This window comes from Bombina bombina, chromosome 1, assembly GCF_027579735.1.
Source record: "Bombina bombina isolate aBomBom1 chromosome 1, aBomBom1.pri, whole genome shotgun sequence".
Taxonomy (NCBI): domain Eukaryota; kingdom Metazoa; phylum Chordata; class Amphibia; order Anura; family Bombinatoridae; genus Bombina; species Bombina bombina.
The window spans coordinates 604,373,753-604,388,572 of NC_069499.1; the positions used below are offsets into that span (position 1 = coordinate 604,373,753).

Consider the following 14,820-nt stretch of genomic DNA (forward strand, 5'->3'; position numbering starts at 1 on the left):
GGTCAGGATCTTATATATAATCGAGAGTGTATGTCGTAGGGGGGGTTCTTGGGTGCAAAGGGTTTCAAAAGAGGTCAGGGGCCTGATCATATTTCTATAGCCCTGGTGTTTGGTGATAAAATGGGTTACCTGTGCATATGTAAACCAGTCTTCAAAGCATGCGAGGCCTTTTGTTACCAAGTCATTTTGTGAGAGGAGGATTTCGTTACTGGTTAGGTCGTGTATTGTAAGATCTCTGTTTGTGGCTCCTGTGGTGGTTTGTGTGGTGTATGGTCTAATGATAAACTCTCCGTTTTCTATCAAGGAGGTCAAGGGTGAAGGGATTGATGAAATGAAGTGAGATGTATTGATTGTATGTTCCCAGACCTGAAATGTTTCCTGTATTATTGGGTTGGATGAGTTGATGGACTTTAGTAGGCGAGGGCTGCTCCAACACAGCCTTCCTAAGTGAGGTTTATCTATCGATAGGTGTTCTAGTGTGACCCACCTTTTATGGTTGTAGTGGATATTCCAGTCTACAATGCGTTGTAAAAAGATCGCTTGGCGGTAGGCAGCGAGGTCGGGGACCCCCAGCCCCCCTTGTGATTTGGAAGTCAACATTGTTTGTTTGCTAATTCTTGGCGGTCTGCGACGCCAAATGAAGTCGCTGAATGCTCTCTGAAGGGATGGAAGGAATGTCTTGGGGAGTGGGATCGGTAGTGTCTGGAGAAGATATAATATGCGTGGGAAAATATTCATTTTAATGGTTTCGATACGTCCTAGCCACGTTAGGTTCTTGGAACCCCATGAGGAGAGGTCTCGTATGATATTGTGCTTGATAGGGGTGTAATTGAGGTGGAATAGGTCGTCGTGTGAGGAGGTCAGATGGATTCCCAAGTACTTTAGAGAATGAGTGCACCAAGTGAAGGGGGAAACTGCTCGTGTGGCGTCCAGGGAAGGGCCTTTCATGTTGACGTTTAAAATTTCTGATTTGGACATATTAATAACAAAGTTAGAAAGGAGTTTAAAGTTTGCAAATTCGTCCAGAAGATGGGGTATCGAGTGGTCAGGGTTAGTGAGAGTAAGGAGCATGTCGTCGGCAAATAGTGACACAACGTATCTGTGGTTTTTAATATTGATACCTGTTATCTGAGGGTTCTGCCTGATCTTAATTGCTAAAGCTTCTATGACGCAGGCAAATAGAAGGGGGGATAAGGGGCAGCCTTGGCGTGTGCCGTTGTTAATAGGAAATGGAGGGGATAGAGTTCCATTGACTAACAATCTAGCCGTGGGGCAAGAGTATAATGAAAAGATCCTAGTAAGGGTCTTCGTGCCCAGACCCATGTGGGTCAATGTGGCCCGCATGAAGTCCCAGGCAACACGGTCAAAGGCCTTCTCTGCGTCGGTGGATAATACTACAGAGGGGATGTTTTTAGTTCTAGCGTAGTGGATCAAATTTAAGGCCCTGACCGTGTTGTCTTTAGCTTCCCTTCCAGGTACAAACCCGACCTGATCCAGGTGGATCAGGTCTGGGAGGACGTCATTCAATCTGAGTGCCAATATGCGAGCAAATATCTTTACATCGGTGTTTAGCAATGATATTGGCCGATAGCTACTGGGAAGGTCTTGGGGTTTGTTTGGTTTGGGGATTAAAATTATGTGGGCTTCCAGTGCGGAAGAGGGGAATGAATTACTTTCATCTATAGATTGAAAATATTTCAGCATGTGGGGAGTGAGAGTATCTTGGAAGGTTGAGTAATATTTGTTGCTAAAGCCATCTGGGCCTGGCGCTTTTCCGTTGGGCAGGTGCCTCAGGGCTAATTTAAGTTCAGACAGGGAGATGGGGTTTTCTAGTTTTTCTTTCTGCTGGTCGTTTAATTGTGGTATATGTAGTTTGTTGAGATATCCCTCTATTAATTGTGCCCTGGTGGAGATTTGGGATGGGTTAATGGGGTCGGTGGGTTGTATGTTATATAATTTCTGGAAGAAATATTTGAAGGCTTTAGAGATGTTCTGAGTGGAGAATTGGGGGATACCTCTGTTATCCTTTAACTGCATGATGTATTTTTGGTGTGTTTTTTGCTTGAGGTATCTCGCTAATAATCTGCCTGATTTGTTTCTTCCTTCGTAGTTTTTTTGTTGGGTGAGGAAAGCTTGCCTTTTATGTGTCTTGTCGAGGTGGGAAGCTAGAGTCTGTCTGAGAGTCGTTATTTCGTCTAACAGGTTTCTGTCGGAGGGGACTTTCTTGTGTCGGGATTCCAAGTGGAGTATTTGTGTTATCAGGGAGTTTGTGTATTCTCTCTTGGATTTATTCATGTGTGCCTTAAGGGCTATCAGATTCCCCCTTATGACGCTCTTATGCGCTTCCCAGAGAGTGTGGGCGTGGGTCTCAGGTAGGGAGTTATGTGTGAAGTACTCTGTGAGGGATTCTGTCAGTTTGGAGATCACTCCCGGATCTGTCAGTAAGTGTTCGTCGAGTCTCCAGAGGAAATCTTTTATGGGTTTAGAAGGCCATGTCATTGAGCAAACTATGGAGGCGTGGTCGGACCATGTGATTGGGGATATCGAGGCCGAATTGAAAAGAGATAAGCCCCCCACATCCGCAAACACATAGTCAATTCTGGTGTAAACACCATGTGGGTATGAGAAGTAGGTGAAATCTTTAGTCTGCGGGTGTAAGGTCCGCCACACATCTTGGGCTACGATTTTCTCTAAATGTGATTTAATTTTGGAGATCCTCGATAATGGTGTGGAGGAGTGGAGTGTTGAGCAGTCTAACTTAGGGTTGAGAGCAGTGTTTAGGTCTCCACATATGATGAGTGTGCCCTTCTGGTGGTCTAAAACTAGGTTTTTGATTTTTTTCATGAAGGAATGTTGTGCGGTGTTGGGGGCATACACTGAGACCAGTGTAATAGGTCTCCCGTATAATAGGCCAGTTAGAAGAAGGTATCTGCCTTCTCTGTCTCTTATCGTTTGTATTGAGGTGAAGGGTATATTTTTCTTAAGTAAGATCCCCACCCCATTTTTCTTGTTACTACAATGTGATGCCCAGAAGCATCTGCCAAAGGTGCGTGTGAAGGTGGAGGGTTCTTTCCCTTTGCGAAAATGGGTTTCCTGTAGGAACACAAGGTCTGCTCCAAGTCTGTGGAAGTCTTTGGAGGCTGTCGACCTCTTGGAGGGTATGTTCAGGCCTTTTGCATTGATGGAGTATATAGTTATGTCATTGCTAGCATGGGGTCTAGTCTTTAGGTTAGCCATTATCTATGTTTTGGGGTGGAATTGTATAGTGTGTGACTAGTAGGGTTTCTATTTGTTGTATTATGGGTATGAGTATCCGTGCACGGGACGGACCGGGGGGGCCCAAGCACGGCCTAAACAACTGGCCATGCAGTTTTGAGGTAGCATTAAACATAACATACAATCTCTTAAAACGAAAAACATTTAACAAAAGAACAAGAGTTATTGAGAGAACCATCAATAACATGAGTTAAGGGATAGGGGGTGTCACATCCCAACTGGTACTGACTCATCGAAAAGAATTTTGAGTGATTGATTGGAGGCAAACTTTGGGAGAGGGTTTAGTTCGAAGGGTAGATGAGGGGAGTTCCTCTAGGGACTACGGGGTGGGTCGCCTACGGTTATAGCGGTCCGTGTATGAAGGTAGTAATATAATCTTGCCTTGGGTGGCAGGGTTCAAGAAAAGGGGGCGAACCGCTTAGACTCTCAGGTAATATTAGTGTGGATTTAAGTAAATCTGGTTACAGGCCCTGGGGGCAAGACTTAAAGGTGGAAGATGAATTTTCCTCTGGTTATAATAGTTGGAGGGGGGGGGGGGGCATGGGTTCGTGTCAAATCTGGTTAGTGCTTATTTTTGGAAGGGTTGGGGTGGGGAGAGTTAGTAGCCTATATTTGAGGGGGATGGAAGGGAATGCAATTAAAACAAAATCTTATACAGTTACGGATCTACATTGTACAATAACCACCCTCCCGCAAGAATCTCTTACAGTACAGTAACCCCACATTTCAAAGCAAAAAAAAAAAAGGAAATCATGCCAATTACAGATCACGTGTCGTGGGAAGATTTTGTAGGTAGTAGGCAGGTAGGTGGGGAGGAAAGGCGTGGGAGGGGAGGGAGGGGGATAGGAGATGGGGAGGGGGAGGAGTGAAGTCAAAACCTTTATTTTTTTTTCCTTTTTTTTTTTTTTAAAAGCAGTAAAAAAAAAAACATGGTAGTTACAAAGAAAGTGAGCAACATTTCAAGGCAGTCCAACATTAATCCCAGTTCCCATCTCCCCACTAGTGAGTTACATTGTGCCATATTATACTTATCGTGTCCTGAGAGAGAGATTCTGTGTCTTCTGTACTTGCATTTCTGCATAGCAGTCAGGCGCCCGTGGGCGCGGCTGGTGAAGGGGACCTAGGATGAAAGAAGGTCCAGTTTTTTCTTTTTGATGGCTTGGGACCACTGTGGTCTTTGCGGCTTGGGGTCTGCTTGATTGCTTGTGGAGGGTGGATCCGAGTCTTTAGGGTTCGGTTGAGGGAATTGAATGTTAAGACCTTTTGAGAGAGCGTCCAAGTCTTCGGAATCTTTGTAGACGTGTGTTTTTCCATCATGCTGGACTATGAGGCTGAATGGGAACCCCCATCTATATTTCACTCGCCTTTCTTGTAGGACTTGGGTAATATAACGTATTCCTCTTCTCCTTTCAATTGTTGCTGGGCTAATATCCTGGAATATTTGGATACTATAGGTCTGGAACTTAATCTCCTTCTGCAGGCGTACTTGTCTCCAAATCTCCTCCTTCTCTAAGTAGTGAGCAAATTTAACAATAATGTCCCTGGGAGGATTAGGTGGTTTTGGGACTGGTCTCAGTGCTCTGTGTGCACGTTCCAGTGATGTTTCAGTAAGTTTAAGGGCTGGGGCAATGTATTCGAATAGTTGTAGCAGGTAGGAGACAAGGCAGTCCTGAGTTGCTTCTTCAGGGACTCCTCTTATCCTCAGATTACTCCTGCGACCTCTGTTGTCGAGGTCTTCTATTTTAAGTTGGAGTGCTTGCATCGTGAGATCCTGTCTAATCATTTGGTGGTTAGCATTGGACATCATGGTATCTAAGGTGTCTTGTCCCTCTTCTAGACATTCTATTCTAGCCCCAAGTTCTCCAATGTTCTTTTTCAAGGAAGACATCTCCGTTTTAATGAAAGATTTTAGATCTGCAAGGTCGGATTTGGAGGGGAGCTGGGAGATAGTCTGCTGTATCAGATTGAGCTGCTGTGAGTGTGGAGCAGGGTCCTGATCTTGTAATATGGGTGTATCAGCCATCAGGAGTTCCTTAGCAGGGTCAGGGGCTTCGTTATCCTGTTTGTGGAAGAATGAGGACATAGTAGCAGCGGCTGGGATGGAGGCCTTTTTGTCTACTTTCGGCTTCTGCCTAGTCGCCATTAGTATAGTGAGCTAACCCGTTTCTTTCTGTAGTATGTATCAGGATTTGGGCTGTCAGGTGGTGAAGCGACTGTGCAGGGCGATTACAAGGCAATCCGGGGCCCTCCGTGACCACCAACTAGGTCTGCGTTTATCGTGGTTATGGGATGGTGTGTAGGCCCAAAGGAACCCTTCTCCCAGTTGTCAAGATGTAAACTATGGGCCCGGGTCATAAAGGCACAACTTTACTGGTGTGGTGTTAGGGGCCTTATGCGGCTTTATACCTGTGCGCTGATGGGCCTGGTGAGGATGTTCGTGGCCGGGCGAGTGAGCGCAGGCTGCCGTTGTTCAGTTAGGAGAGACGCCACGTGGGTAATGTGCGGGCGTGCGGCTGATCGCGGGGATCCGTTCGATTGTTCTGCCCCGGGTCTTTCTCCGTTACTCCAGGCACTTCGATGCGGCAGGTCAGCTCAGGCAGGTAGGTCGCGAGGTCCCCCGGTCAGAGATCACTAGGCGAGGAATCGCCGAAGCAGGCCTGTATTTGCGGAGGAGTCTCTCTGCTCCTTAAAGTACATCTGGAGTGCGGCAACAACTTGGACTATGTGCCCTTCGGTTAGAGGTGATATAGTCGTTATTTAGACCCTCATTTGCCCCTTAGATCACCATATTAGAGCCAGTGAGTGGGAATGTGTAACGGAGCTGTGTCAAAGTGCGGCCATGTTCCTGCACGGCTGCGCTCCGCCCCCCATCTATTTAGAAGTTCTTATCCTATAGCCATCAAGTTACACCACTACACCCAAAGGAGCCTCCATTAGTTAGCACCTACTCCGAATAGTTAGTTTGTTAAGGTTAACAAAGATGATTCCCTTTATATACACATTAACATGCATCCTAGCACCAACTGGATGTCACCATTTCCATTTTTGATAATTATATAGCAGTTAATCAGCTTTATTTTTACTTACCTAGGTCCAAAAGAGACCATTCTTTATGTCTGCGTACCTCCTATCCACTATATACGTGAAGTCAGGTCCAAAAGTGACCTCTGGTACATTTGGAGGCATATAACAGAATTTTATATAAAAATTAGGTTTGAATTGTCTACCTTTAGTTTTTACAGCTGTTTTCTTGTTTTTCTGCATGTATTGATGTATTGTAAAACTAGTATGATTGCCATTCTTGTTACATGACAATCACTGACCACTGTATACTTTGTATAACCTCAATAAAAAATTCAATAAAAATATTTTAAAAAAAAGTTTGCGCACAATCAAAACCCAATGCACGCTAACTTCAAAACTTCATTAACTCCTGCTCCCCATAGACTTCAATAGAGCGCGATGTTTACAAAAAACTAATATTCATCGCTTGTGCACAAACCCAACACGAATCGCTTGCGCACAAACCCAAAGGTATTTTACATTTCAATGTTCTTCACATAGAAGAAAATTTTCTTTTATTTTTAAATATATATTTCTGTATACTGTATTTTGGATTATTGTTTCTATATATATATATATATATATATATATATATATATATATATATATATATATATATATATATACCTATACATCTATATGAATATATACAGGTAGATATATATATATATATATATATATATATATATATATGCAGATATATATATATAAATATATATTTAGAAATATAAATAACAGTGAAGAAAATTGGAATGTACAATATTTACAAGTAAAAACACAGTAAAACAAAATATTAAAATTGATTACAAATGATATTTAATGTTTAAATGTATTTGAGTGGAAAGGGTTCCAATGTGTGTGTTTTATATACTGTATATATATATATACACACACACACATATATATATATATACATATATATTATGTATGTACAGTATATATATATATATATATATATATATATATATATGTGTGTGTATATATGTATATATGTATGTGTATATATATATATATATAAATATACACACACATACACATATGTATATATACACATATATTTATATATATATATATATATACACATAATAGCCCTTTCTAGTCAAATACCTTTTAACCCTTGTAAAAAACTTATTCATATTTCAACTTGTAATATGCATGCTATTTATTGCATCCCGTGCCAACAATACCATTCCACTTGTAATGTACCCCAAAATGTTTAGTAATACGTAATGAAACAACTTTACAAAACATTTCCATTATTTATTTTGCGCCCTCTTCATGTAATTTAGCATATTCTAAATCTGGACTGCACAGTGCTGACTTCTCAATGGTAACTGTGCTATATATATCCGCCCCTAATTTGATTTATTAGATAGCAACCGCAAAACAATGCATTATATAACAACTTTAAAACTATGGATAGTCTTATTGTTTATGGATTAAATCCCAGATTGGCTCCTTCAAATATGGCAAATGATGGGTGGGGTTTGGCTATTGAAAAATGATTGCTGTTAAAAGGATGTTATTTTGTGCAGACTGACACCTGCATAAGCATTGGCTACACCTAAAGATTCACCACAACAGCATTCAGTTCAAATATCTTTAATAAAATGTATTTAACCCAAAATGGTAAAACATTATCTCAAGTCTACCTAGAGGATATAACAAAACAGTCTGCCATCTTGCTATTATTGCTAAATGATTTCTAATCATTAAAATGAATAAAGCCTTACATGTACTTTATCTTCTGATTAGTCTTTCTCCCCCTCAGGTGGTATTCTAAAAACATGACAAGAAGTCAAGCGGAACAACTACTGAGGGCTGAGGTAAGAGAAACTATTAGGTAAGGTACTGATGGTAAAGAAAGGCCTAAAAACAGCAACACATAGGGCAGATTTATTAATCCCTGAATGTAGCCATATGCATCTGTTTCCGTGCGAGCCTACTCACCGGAAACAGGGGTTAAGAAACAGCAGTCTTAACCCTGCTGCTCCTTAACTCGAATGCCACCTCTGAGGCGGCGGACAGCAATCAGCCCGATTGGATACGATCCAGTTGATTGACACCCCCTGCTAGTGTCCAATTGGCTGTGAATCTGCAGGGGGCGGCATTGCACAAGCATTTCACAAGGAATGCTTGTGCAATGATAAATGTCGACAGAGTATGCTGTCAGCTTTTATCGATGTCCGCTCGCACATTGATAATTAGGCCCCATAGCCATGATAATATGGGAGGGTTAAAAAAAAAAGGATCTTTGAGCAGAGGGTTATATAAGGGAATGGGAGAGCACCTGGTGTCCTTAAAGAGACACTGAACCCAAATTTTTTTTCTTTCGTGATTCAGATAGAGCATGAAATTTTAAGCAACTTTCTAATTTACTCCTATTATCAAATGTTCTTCATTCTCTTCATATCTTTATTTGAAATGCAAGAATATAAGTTTAGATGCCAGCCCATTTTTTGGTGAACAACCTGGGTTGTCCTTGCTGATTGGTGGATAAATTCATCCACCAATAAAAAGGTGCTGTCCAGAGTACTGAACCAGAAAAATAAGCCTTTTCAAATAAAGATAGCAAGAGAACGAAGAAAAATTGATAATAGGAGTAAATGAGAAAGTTGCTGAAAATTGTATGCTTTATCTGAATCACAAAAGAAAAAAATGTGGTTCAGTGTCCCTTTAACTGAAGTTATTTTTTAAAAATGTGAGTATATTCATGTATTTGAGTTCAATTTCCCAAAAACTATTTCCTTAATAGTGAGTGAGACCATAATCCTGCCTTTCCCAATACATCTTCTTAAGATAGGTGTCTAATCCAGTCCAATAGAAGATTCTCATGGAGTTTCACAAATTAAAGGGATATAAAACAGTCTCAGTGTTGTAAGAAAAATGTGCTTATACTTAATAGAAATCATGGCAATATGTATTATTCATAATCAAAGGGATTTTTCCTTTAGTTCTTTTTTTAACCTCATTTGTGCAGAGTCCATTACTTCCTATCACAGCCCCACAAGGGGACCATGGTCTCTACAGGAAGGTAAAAGAGAAGCTTTCTATTTGTAAGTGCTTTCTAGGAGACATGTGCACTAGCTCCATTCAGATTTTTTCCCTTCCTCAGTAGATGACTTACACTGCAAAAATCATGTGACAAGATGAAAAAAAAATACTACTATGTACAAATACCAACACTTCTGGATAAATATGTACTACTAAAGGACCACTGTTTCATATCCCTTTAAAGCTTATCAACTGGATTAAGAAACCTGCACTATATATCCCCATACTTATCATGAGGCATCCTTAAAAAACACTTCTCAAGCAGATTTTCAAGAATGTTTAGCCTAATCCATAACAACATCCTTTTAAAGCTCCACTTTGCCCTGCTTTGTATTTCATATGTTGACTTTCTGAACACCTATTTTTCATTTTAACTTCAAAGTTCTAAAAAAAAAAAGCATTGTTGTAACCCACATGAGATGAAGTGACTAAGTGCTTTAGTTCTGCAGTGATTTATGGAATCTGAAGCACTTCTTGGGCAATCTGCTTGTGCCGGCTCTATTTTATGTTGTCATTAATTTGTGAAATGCAAACATATTTTTTGAATATATTGACCACTTAACTAGACAACATTGGCTCCCTGACTATCAATAGCGATCCACCGTGTGTAACTTATCTTCTGGAATAAATACACCATATACTTTGATGTTTATTTGCCTCCTAAGACAGATCCAGCATGTATTTGATGGGAAACAAAGATTTGTATCTGTCACACATGGTATAATTATTGTAGTGATATTCAACATCAGCAGTTTAAGGGGTCGATTTATTAAGCAGCGGATGCAGCATCAAAGCCCCATCATTTCAGGTCCGCCTGAAACGGAAGTTAAAGGGACATGAAACCCAAAAATTTTCTTTCATAGTTTAGGTAGAACATACAATTTTAAACAACTTTCCAATTAACTCCTATTATCAAATTTGCTTTAATTCTCTTGGTATCATTTGTTGAAGAAGCAGCAATGCACTACTGGTTTCAAACTAAACACATGGGTGAACCAATGACAGTCAGTATATATATGCAGCCACCAATCAGCAGCGAGAACCTAGGTTCTTTGCTGCTCCTGAGCTTACCTAGATAAACCTTTCAACAAAGGATAACAAGAAAAGGGAGCAAATTGAATAATATAAGTAAATTGGAAAGTTGATTAAAATTGCACGTTCTTTCTGAATAATGAAAGAAAAAAATTGGGTTTCATGTCCCTTTAAGAAGCAACGGTTGTAAGATCGGGATTATTCGATCAGGATGATTGACGGCCCCTGCTAGCCGCTGATTGGCCGCAAGTGATCAAGGGCGGCATTGCACAAGCATTTCACTAGAAATGCTTGTGCAATGTTAAATGCCGACATTGTATGCCTCTTCATAAATCCACCCCAAAGACAAAAAGATCTCCCCGATAATTACTCAAGAGATGAAAAACACTCCAAGTTTGGTTGTGCAGCAATCAGTCATCTTTTTTGTATGCAATGTAATAGGATCACATCAGGCATATATACATATATATATATATATATATATATATATACTGTATATCACCCTGCTTTAATTTTCAATATGTATATGTATATAATGGGAAAAATTTATATTAATTATAGAAGGGAAAAAAGTAATTTCTGACTGGAACAGGACAGATGGATTACCGTGTCTGAGAGTTGTCTTGTTTGGTAGAAATTATTTTGCTGTCTTCTTTGACTATTTTCTTGTTTAGGATAAAGAAGGAGGATTCATTGTGAGAGATTCTAGCAAACCTGGAAAATATACCGTATCTGTGTATGCAAAATCATCAGGGTAAGGAGAGGCATTTACATTGAATACAAATGTATCAACCCTTTAAATTCACATAAACATTCTAAAACAGCAATGGGGGGGGGGGGGGGTATGTCAACCATGTGCACCACTGTCACTGTCTGAATAATTGTGATGTGTTTCAGTGCTATCCCAGTTTAATATCCCTTTTTACTTAACCCCTTAGTGACCAGAGCACTTTTCCATTTTCTGTCCGTTTGGGACCAAGGCTATTTTTACATTTTTGCAGTGTTTGTGTTTAGCTGTAATTTTCTTCTTACTCATTTACTGTACCCACACATATTATATACCGTTTTTCTCGCCATTAAATGGACTTTCTAAAGATACCATTATTTTCATCATATCTTATAATTTACTATAAAAAAAATTATAAAATATGAGGAAAAAAATGGAAAAAAACACACTTTTTCTAACTTTGACCCCCAAAATCTGTTACATATCTAAAACCACCAAAAAACACCCATGCTAAATAGTTTCTAAATTTTGTCCTGAGTTTAGAAATACCCAATGTTTACATGTTCTTTGCTTTTTTTTTTTGATGAAAAAAAATTTTTTTTATTTATTGAAGTCTCCCAACTCCACCAGCAAATTCACAACAATGTATACATCACATCTCATATCAATACAGAATAGTAGCGCATGTAATACAATGTGTAAAGTAGTTATAAAGGATATCTATTTCGCATACAAGAATAACATAGTTTTAAACTTTTATCTCCTTAAGGTAGAGTGAGGTACGGCTTCTTATGTTGCAGATAGGATTCATTACTCCCAAAAAGAAAGAAGGAGCAATAGGAATACTCATTTTAGAGAAGAAGGAAAGAAGGAGAGGGGCATAAGAGGAAAAGTAAAGAATGAAGTAAAGATTGAAGTGAAGATTGAGTGCTCGTAGAACTTTCGATTAATTAATTCCAACCTCGTATTAGGCCCTTGTTTCAACGGCTCTTCTTGTTTGCATCCTAATAGTGTCCTCCCAAACTATCCATTCCTCCCAAACTTTTAGAAACTCCTGTCTTTTGTCTAATAGGGACGATGCTATGTTCTCCATTTGATAATAATATCTAATTTTGTTTAGGATAACATCATAGTGGGGGACTGATGTTTTCCAATGTTTAGCCATCACTGTCCTAGTTGCAGTACATATTATACCTACTAGTTTTAATGATTGTCTGTGTAATCCCTCAATAGGGAAGTGTAGTAGAGCCTGTTCCATACTTAATTTAATTCGTCTATTAAAAATATTGCTTAGGAGTTCAGAGGTGGCGTCCCAAACTTTTTTACTTTCGGGACAATCCCACCACATATGATTGTATGTACCCTCTATCTGGCAACCTCGGTATGTTCTTTGCTTTTTTTGCAAGTTATAGGGCCATAAATACAAGTAGCACTTTGCTATTTCCAAACCATTTTTTTTCCAAAATTAGCGCTAGTTACATTAGAACACTGATATCTTTCAGGAATCCCTGAATATCCCTTGACATGTATATATTTTTTTTTAGTAGACATCCCAAAGTATTGATCTAGGCCAATTTTGGTATATTTCATACCACCATTTCACCGCCAAATGCGATCAAATACAAAAAATTGTTCACTTTTTCACGAATTTTTTCACAAACTTTAGGTTTCTCACTGAAATCATTTACAAACAGCTTGTGCAATTATGGCATAAATGGTTGTAAATTCTTCTCTGGGATCCCCTTTGTTCAGAAATAGCACACATATATGGCTTTGGCGTTGCTTTTTGGTAATTAGAAGGCCGCTAAATGCCACTGCGCACCACAAGTGTATCATGCCCAGCAGTTAAGGGGTTAATTAGGGAGCTTTTAGGGAGCTTGTAGGGTTAATTTTAGCTTTAGTGTAGTGTAGTAGACAACCCCAAGTATTGATCTAGGCACATTTTGGTATATTTCATGCCACCCATTTCACCGCCAAATGCGATCAAATTAAAAAAACGTAAAATTTTTCACAATTTAGGTTTCTCACTGAAATCATTTTACAAACAGCTTGTGCAATTATGGCACAAATGGTTGTAAATGCTTGTCTGGGATCCCCTTTGTTCAGAAATAGCAGACATATATGACTTTGGCGTTGCTTTCTGGTAATTAGAAGGCCACTAAATCCTGTTGCGCCTCACACGTGTATTATGGCTAGCAGTGAAAGGGTTAATTAGGGAGTTTGTAGTGAGCTTGCAGGGTTAATTTTAGCTTTAGTGTAGAGATCAGCCTCCCATCTGACACATCCCACCCCCTGATCCCTCCCAAACAGCTCCCTTCCCTCCCCCACCCCACAATTGTCCCCGCCATCTTAAGTACTGGCAGAAAGTCTGCCAGTACTAAAATAAAAGAGTTTTTAAAAAAAAAAATGAATTTTTTTTTTTAGCATATTACATATGCTACTGTGTAGGATCCCCCCCTTAGCCCCCAACCTCCCTGATCCCCCCCACAACCGCTCTCTCACCCGCCCCTCTGCCTTACTGGGGCCATCTTGGGTACTGGCAGCTGTCTGCCAGTACCCAGTTTACAATAAAAAGTGCTTTTTTTTTGGGGTTTTTTGTTTTTTTCTGTAGTGTAGCTTCCCCCAACCCCCCACCCCCCACAAACAAACCCCCACCACCTTGCTCATTGTATATATTTTATTTTGATTATATTTTTTATTTCCCCATTTTCTGCAGTGTAGCGGTTCCCACCCGCTCCCTCCCCGTGCACGCGCCCGCCCCCACCCTCCCGTGCACGCGCGCGCGCGCCCGTGCGCGCCCCCAGCCACCCCCGCCCACGATCCCGCCCCCCTTCAGATCCACATGGCCATCGATGGCCCGCCACCCGCCTCCCGGTCCGGCTCCCACCCACCAACGCCGGTAGCCACCGATCTCCGGTGCAGAGAGGGCCACAGAGTGGCTCTCTCTGCACGGATGGCTTACAAACGTTATTGCAGGATGCCTCCATATCGAGGCATCACTGCAATAACCGGAAGCAGCTGGAAGCGAGCAGGATCGCTTCCAGCTGCTTTCCACACTGAGGACGTGCAGGGTACGTTCTCAGGCATTAACTGCCTTTTTTCTGAGGACGTACCCTGCACGTCCTCAGTCGTTAAGGGGTTAAAGGGACAGTCTAGGCCAAAATAAACTTTCATGATTCAGATACAGCATGTAATTTTAAACAATTTTTCAATTTACTTTTATCACCAATTTTGCTTTGTTCTCTTGGTATTCTTAGTTGAAAGCTTAATCTAGGAGGTTCATATGCTAATTTCTTAGACCTTGAAGGCCACCTCTTTTCAGAATGCATTTGAACAGTTTTTCACCACTAGAGGGTGTTAGTTCACGTATTTCATATAGATAACACTGTGCTCGTGCACATGAAGTTATCTGGGAGCAGGCAGTGATTGGCTAAACTGTAAGTCTGTCAAAAGAACTGAAATAAAGGGGCAGTTTGCAGAGGCTTAGATACAAGATAATCACAGAGGTTAAAAGTATATTAATATAACTGTGTTGGTTATGCAAAACTGGGGAATTGGTAATAAAGGGATTTTCTATCTTTTAAAACAATAACAATTCTGGTATAGACTGTCCCTTTAAAGGGAAAGTATACTGTAAAATTGTTAAAGGATAGGAAAGTCAAAATTAA

General features: G+C 40.3%; 1 protein-coding gene across 1 annotated transcript in view; it reads left to right on the plus strand.

Moving 5' to 3' along the window:
- BTK (Bruton tyrosine kinase) overlaps positions 1-14,820 on the plus strand; it is a 303,295-nt gene that overhangs the window by 244,736 nt on the left and 43,739 nt on the right. Inside the window, exons 10-11 of the mRNA XM_053698951.1 lie at positions 8,111-8,165; positions 11,100-11,179. Coding sequence (XP_053554926.1) covers positions 8,111-8,165; positions 11,100-11,179 — 135 coding nt within the window. The remainder of the gene's footprint in view (positions 1-8,110; positions 8,166-11,099; positions 11,180-14,820) is intronic.